Source organism: Mandrillus leucophaeus, unplaced genomic scaffold (genome assembly GCF_000951045.1).
Source record: "Mandrillus leucophaeus isolate KB7577 unplaced genomic scaffold, Mleu.le_1.0 Scaffold48, whole genome shotgun sequence".
NCBI lineage: Eukaryota > Metazoa > Chordata > Mammalia > Primates > Cercopithecidae > Mandrillus > Mandrillus leucophaeus.
The window spans coordinates 4,517,795-4,525,131 of NW_012105142.1; the positions used below are offsets into that span (position 1 = coordinate 4,517,795).

General features: G+C 58.8%; 1 protein-coding gene across 1 annotated transcript in view; it reads right to left on the reverse strand.

Moving 5' to 3' along the window:
• VSTM2B (V-set and transmembrane domain containing 2B) overlaps positions 1 to 7,337 on the reverse strand; it is a 42,630-nt gene that overhangs the window by 30,695 nt on the left and 4,598 nt on the right. Inside the window, exon 4 of the mRNA XM_011995272.1 lies at positions 4,532 to 5,003. Coding sequence (XP_011850662.1) covers positions 4,532 to 5,003 — 472 coding nt within the window. The remainder of the gene's footprint in view (positions 1 to 4,531; positions 5,004 to 7,337) is intronic.

A 7,337-nucleotide genomic window follows, 5' to 3' on the forward strand; every position in this document is an offset into this window, starting at 1 on the left:
CTTCCTTCCTTCCTTCCTTCCTTCCTTCCTTCCTTCCTTCCTTCCTTCCTTCTTTCCTTCCCTTCCTCCTTCCCTCCCTCCCTCCCTCCTTCCTTCCTTCCTTCCTTCTTTTTCTGAGACAGAGTTTCGCTGGAGTGCAATGGTGTGATTTCGGCTCCCTTCAACTTCCGCCTCCCAGGTTCAAGTCATTATCCTGCCTCAGTCTCCCAAGTATCTGGGATTACAGGTGCCTGCCACCACACCCAACTAATTTTTTGTGTTTTTAGTAGAGACGGGGTCTCGTCATGTTGGCCAGGCTGTTCTCAAACTTCTGTCCTCAGGTGATCCACCTGCCTTGGCCTTCCGAAGTGCTGGGATTAGAGGTGTGAGCCACTGCACCCAGCACATGAGCCACTGTGCCTGGCCCTGAGTCTCTTCAGTGCCCCCAGGTCCTCAGCCCACCTTTCTCAACTCTGCTGTGAGCCCCTGAGGGCTGATCTCTATAGCTTGCGCCACCTGGGTGCCCCTGCCCTCAGATTCCAGAAGGGTTTGGCCAATGGGAGACCCGGACAGGGAAAGGAGGGCTGGAGGAGAACGAGATCCTTGCTGGGTGACTGTGGGTTGGCTCTGTGCCTCCCCTCTTACTCTCTGTGTGCCACCAGCAGCCCCCGTCCTGGCTAGATCTGCTGATGGCTCCCACTGATGCCAGCCCTGGGCACCTGCACCCATCCTGTGTTGGCTGCCCTAACCCTGTCCACACCTTGATACATACGCTCTTTCCATTCCCCCCAGTGACCCTGTTTGAATGTGCCATGTGCCTCTGCCAGCACCCTGGTTGATACCCTCTGCAAACACTCTAGACTATTAACCAAGAGGCAGCGGTCCTTTTTGGACCACTCCCCATCAAGCTGCTTAGAATTGCAAGACTGGGAGGCCAGGCCCAAGGTCGTCTGCCCCGAGCTCCCTCTATAGCTCAGGCTGCTGTGGTTCTGAGCAAAGCGGCTGGCTTGTTGCCTCTCAGGGCGCTCAGCAGGACCTGGTGCCAGCAGCCGAGCTCGGGGCACTGGCTGGTGATGCAGTCCTACAGAAAGGTTACTAATACCCATCCTCCAAAACACAGTCTGCAGGCTTCACATTGACAGCACACAGCTTGGGTGGCCTTGGGTGACCGGGGCGAGGTGGGACACAAGCCTGAGCATGGCTCCCTCCTTGGCATCAAGGCTGCTCGGGTGTGTTTGTGAATGACAGGTATTGCCATCCACTTTTCCATGCCCAGAGTGGGACACAGAGTTCCTGCAGCAAAATGACTCTCATAAGAGATTCACCTGGAGAGTGGGGGATATAGGTTTTGTGACCTCCCAGCTGAAGGCCCACCTTCTGGCCACCCCAAAGGAGGCTTGGAGAGAGACTGGAGGTTCTTTCTGAGATGTGTCTACACAGTTCCTGGCCTGTTCAGGAGCTGGCAAGGTTTAGGGGGTGACGGAGACCTCAGAGGCCACTGTACTTCTATCCCAGGAGCACTGCTGTCAGGCCCGCTGGGAGCCAGGCAAGCTGTGCTTTCTGGATGGCTGTGGACACCAGCCCCTGCAGAGAAGGCAGAGTGACCCACATGGGCATTAACATATGGCCCTGTGGCTGGTGGATGCCCAAGGCCCTATCTGCTGGGATGGCGCTAGGCACTGTGCCATCAGCATCGAGCTGACCTGAGGACCTCCGTATCTGCTGTCCAGCCCACCTTCTCCGGATGAGATGTCCTGGAGCATCTTCATTCTCTCATTCAGCCTTCATGGCCAGCACAGAGACTGAAGATTGGACTAGGTATGGCAGGCAGTCAGGTCATCTGTGGCTGGGCCTGCAACTCAGGCTAAAGGCCAGGGGAAGAGGGAGATTCAAGTAGGAGTGCGCTCTTGACCTTGGTCTCATTACCATTTTGTGAGCACAACCAAATTCACTCTCAAAGATCTCTTTCACATGGTCTTGACCAAAGTCTTTAACCAATGGCCGGTTCTACTTGGCATTCAAGGCCCTCCATAGCCTGGCTTCCAACTGCCAACCTTTTAGCTTTATCTGCCCATCCCCTCCTCTCCACTAGTGCAGCTAATGACCAGGGTGATAATAATGAACATACATGTGCTGCAGTTTTCATACCAAGCTCCCTCTGAGGTCAGAGAGATTATCCTGTTCATTTTACAGATGACTCAGAGGTGGTAAGCCACTTGCCTAAAATCACACAGCCAGTAAGTGGTGGAGACACAACCCACATTTGGACTTCTGCCTTTCAAATCCTCCGGGAATATCCTAGAGGTACGTCCCAGCCTGTAATGCACACATTTCCTTGCTAGGGCCCAAGGGGAGAGGGAAGAAGGATGTTCTCTTCACCCACCAGCATCAGTTAAGCCAATGGCTCTCTAAGTCAATAGGCACTCTCCCTGAGCACTGCCTGTATGCTGAACAGACATGGCTAACTCCTCAAGGAGTCACGCTCCCCTTGCACTGTGAAGAGATGAGGCCTGAAAGCAGCCGCCACGCCAAGGACTACATTTCCCAGCAGGCGCTACATCTGTGTTGGATCACGTGACTGAGTTCTGGCCGATGGAAGAGGGTAGAAGTAATATTTACCACTTCTAGACCTGGCCCTTAAAAAACACCTTGCCATTTTTCCAAACCAGCTTTTCTCTGAGAGAGTTAAGTGCTGCCAGAATGATTTGAGTGGCTATTTTCTCAATCTCCCAAGAACGATACATACTTAGAGTGGTCCTAAATGCATATGAAACAAGTTGATTCATTATACACAATGCATGCCTGAGAGCATTAGGACTTCATTCTCTTAGGGCAGTGAAGTGACAAGCGCTGCTTCTGTCTCTCCTCCCTGGTCTGCTGGCTCTATGTCATACCCAGAGTGACTTTGGAAGCCTCTTGCTGAGGCTGGTAGTCTCAGCCTGGGTCCTTGAATGACTGCATGGAACAGAGCCACCACATGCCCCGGGACACTCCAGGGCAGGACATGATAGGAATGAGGAATATTACATTTGAATTGTGTCAAGCCACTGGCCTTTTGGGGTTTATTTGTTACAGCATCAGTGATATCTTAGTGCAGAGGGTGGAAAGTTCCCAGCTGGGCTGTGGAGGCCCTCTGCAGGTCCCTACTTCCCCAATAGGCTGAGGGACAGTCTTGCGGGGCCCTGTGTAGCATCCAAGAGGGATGAGGCCTTTGGATCAAGCCAATAGCCTGAGACGCACTGAGGAGGCTGCCACAGTAGGTAGAGCTGAATGAGAAACAGAACTGAACTGATGTGCCAGGCAGACTGCAGGCTCAACTGTCGGAGGGCTTGAGAGTTAGCTAGGGAGGCAGGATGAGATGGTGACATGAAGGACATGAAGACTCGCCCCTGCGGATTCTGCAGGTAGTCCAGGAGACTGCAGGTAGACCACCCTTTGAGAACTGCCATTGTAGGATTGTGACAATGTGTTCCATCACATCTGGCAGGTTTCACATGCACCTGTCCCCAAAGTCAGGCTCCCAGGGTTGTGTGGCCAGGAGAGATGCTTCCTGTGGGACTCTGCATCAAACAAGACTGAGGAGAGGGGCTGAGGGAGGGAGCAACCTGCTCACAGTCAGGCACTGGGGTGGGCTCTGAGGCCCAGCTTGGAGCAGGGAGAGAGAGTGGGGGATGCCTTGGGAGGAGGGGCACACTGGACAAGCCTTTCTACCCTCCATAACCACCCCCCACCACTCCCACCCCCGCCTCTGCCAATGGCTCCTACCGCTCCAGAGCTGCCTACCAGGGGGTAGTCAAGCCATCACTTTCTCCTCCTCCTGCCTTCCCACATCCCACCCCCATCCCCAGTCCCCTCTTCCAGCCTCTCAGCTCCCTAAGAAAGCAAGCCTTCCCCTCTGGGTGCCTTCCTAACAGTGGCTTAGGGCTCAGTCCTTACTGTCCCCACCCCAAAGCCAAAGGGAGGGGAGCTGCGATTTACGGTAAAGTGCAGAGCTGGTGCCTAGGGCCATCCTGCATTTAGCCAAAGAGAGCGTAAGTTACACAGCCAGGCCCCTCCACGCCCTTGGACAAAGTCTGTTCAGTACAGCACACGGAATAGAAACCAACACAATCCAAGTTTTAACCGCCTCCCGCTCTCCAGCAGGTGCCAGTGTCCCCACCTAGGGATAGCTTATTTCCACCATCGGTGCTGGCAGAGTGCTGGCCCCTTGACACCATCGGAGCACAGCCCTCAGTGTCCAGTCTCCAAACCCAAAAAAGGTCGCCTCCCCACACTACAGCCTCCAGTGTACCCTGAGGTCGCTGGCAGGGCAGCCCCCTCCCCCGTTCATAAATGCACATCATAAATGCTTCCAGAGGCCAGGAGTAAAGACAAGAGAAACGGCGGGAAGAAGTCCCTAGGGGAGGGCGCTCCCGATCTAACTAGGAAGAAGTATCCATATACAAATGAGCCAAGGGGGCGGGTCCTGGGTCCGGAGTTCCTCTGGTCGTCCCCGCGCAGCCCCAGCCCTGCGCCATCACCGCGCGTGCGCCCCCTCTCCGCGCGCCCTTACCCGAGCCGTGCCTCTGGCGCAGCAGGACCGCCTGTCCCGATGGCGGCGACGCTGACGAAGCAGCAGCAGCTGCCGCGACGGTGGTGGTGGCCGTGTGGGCCGCGGAGGCTGCCGCGGCCTCGGGGACTGCGGGATCGATGGCGGCTGGAGGGCTCCCAGGCGGCGGGCTCTTGTCGCCGCGGACGGGCTCGGAGGTGGTGCGGCCCGCGGGGCCCGCGTTGTTGGCGTTGGCGGCGCTGGCGGGGCCGTGGCGACGCGGGCCGCTGCTCTGGATGTGGGACACAGCCTCGGCGGCCTGCATGTTGGGCGGCGCGAAGCGCGAGAGCACGCGCAGCAGCGCCTGGGCCTTGTGCTCCTGCGTGTCGTCGTCGCTGTAGTCCGACACGCGGCATTCGTACACGCCCTCGTCTTGCAGTCGCACAGCCGACAACCGAAGCCGGTGTGAGATGTCATTGCCCTGGACGCGCACGGTCTGCAAGAGAGCAGGGTTAGAGGCCGGGCTGGACAGCTCCCAAACCTGCTCTTCCGGCCGCCCTGGCCGTCGCGCCCCCTTGTGCGCGCACCCCAACACTTTCCGGATCCCGGTTTGCCCACCATCACGATCTGGCTTCCCTTTCACCCGCGTCTACCCTGTGGCATAGGGCTTCCAACTCTGCGTGGACGCCGGGCAGCCAGCTCTTTGGACTGTGTCCCTACTCCCCCATCATGTTAACCAAACGCCCACCTTGCCTCTGCCCCGCCCACACAAACCAACCCTGCTTGTCTTCCCGTAGCTGGCCCTTCAGAAGGGCAGAGCCCGCCTCTCCTTCCTCCCTCCTGCACCTTCAGGAAACTCCAGGCTGGACTCCCAGTTCTGGAGTGCGCAGAAACCCCAGGCTGGACTGCCCCACGTCTTTCCCGCCGCGACGCGCGCCAACCCACAGTCCCGCCCCAGCCGGCCCTCCACACCTCCCGGCGCCAGGAAGGCCTGCCTGAATCGCGTCCTAAGGAAAGCCACCCTGTCACCGGACCCCGCCCTTCACAGCGAACACTCCTCTCCCAAGGAGGCAAGCAACGCTGTGGCTGCTGCCCGGCTCCCTGGCCACCTGCTACCAACCCGCCTTTCCGCGGGATCTCCAGAAGCGCCCCAGCGAAGTGCTCCTCCCCTGCGCCCCGGTGGGGACTTCGGGAAGGAACTGCTCTATGACTCTCACCAAACACCCAGGGAGCCCTCACCTCTGAACCGAGCCCACGAGAAGGCTTCGTCATCTCCAGGCCCTTCTACGCTCCAGCTGGGAAGCTTGGGCGCATCTCCTCCCAGAGTTACCAAGCCCATGACCCGGGCCCCTCGCAGCCTGGCACGACCACCCCCTACCTTGCCCCCCGCAAGCCTGCAACACCCCGCACCCAAACCCGCAATCCAGGCGGAAGATAAAGGGTTGCAGCGGAGGGCGCAGAGCGGCTGCTCAGGGCGGGGCGGAGGGGGCGGGAAGCTGGCGCCACGGTCGCGGGGAGGGCGAGCAGCCGCGCGCTCCCGGTGCTGGGAGGAATGCCCGCAGAGCGGAGGCGAGCAGGCGCGAGAGGGCCTAAGCGCGCGGTCCTGACCAAGGGGAGTTTTACAGGTGAGCGCCAAGCCGAATTAGGGGACTCGAGCCTTGGACCCTTGATTTACACAAAAAAGAACCCGACCCTGCAACCGGCGACAGATGGCGCCCGGACAAGCCAAGCAGCCACCAATGCAAGGCTGCGATCGCTGCCCTACTTGCGCGGCCCCACATGCGCGGCCGCCGCGGCTTGCTAAGGGGAGGGAGCTGCGGGATGCGAGGCGGCCAGAAGGGGTCTCCCGCGGCCCGCGCTGGGCTCCACACTTACGCTGATTTTAGTTGCATCCTTATTTGTTACCTAAAATGCAAAGAGGAAGAGAGAGAGAGACGTGAGGCTCGCGGCCTTCTGGCTGGGGGAACTTGGATCCGCCTTTAGGCAAGGGCACCCTCCTCCGGCAGGCTAGGACCGAAACCGCCCGGGCGGTGGGGGTTGAGGGCACAAAGGACGTCCGGCTTTCCAGGAGTTTCCCAGGAGGAAGCGGGCTTTGGAGCTAGCATGGTGCCTGACCAACGGGTGGCTGCCCTGGTGTACACCTGCTGGCTGAACTGGGGAGACTGGATGGACACCAGGGTGGGAAGGAAAGCCCCTCTTCTTCCCTCTGGCCATCCTTAGGCCCTGCCCCGTGGCTCAAAATCCTCCCCCAGCTCATTGGGAGTCGTGAATAACTGGAGGGAGGGGCCTGTGTCTGTATGGTACCCAGCGGGAGGCTCAGTGGCAGTAACTCTGGGTGGGACCCTGGGGTAATGTAGGTGTATGTGTGCACGCGTGCACACTAGAGTGTGTAAGAGAGTGTGGGTTTTGAGGCAGACAGGCAGCTTGGGCCTGTTTTCGGCTACAGGGAAGTCGCCCCTCGGTTCCCCTGAGGGCTGGAGGTCCTGCCGGCTTCCCGGTACTCGGTTTTCTGCTGGTCTCAGGAACGCAGCCGCGGGGAGCCCTGGGGTCCTCAAAATGGCAGAGGGCGGGGAGAGCCTGATGGGACCAAGGGGGCTTCCTTCACCACCCACCAGCCATCAGAGGGCTGCAGTCAGCAAGCACGAGCAAGCGACCTGGCTGAGGTGTGGCTTTTTAGGGGCTGGGCGTGAATGGAGTTCCGGGAGGTGGCGGGAACAGCGATGCTGTCAAAATAATTGACAGGTTTGGGGGTAACCACTGCTGACTTTGAAGATGCTTTGGGATGCGAAGGTGGAAGATGGGCTGCGCCACAGGGCGGCGCCCTGCGCTA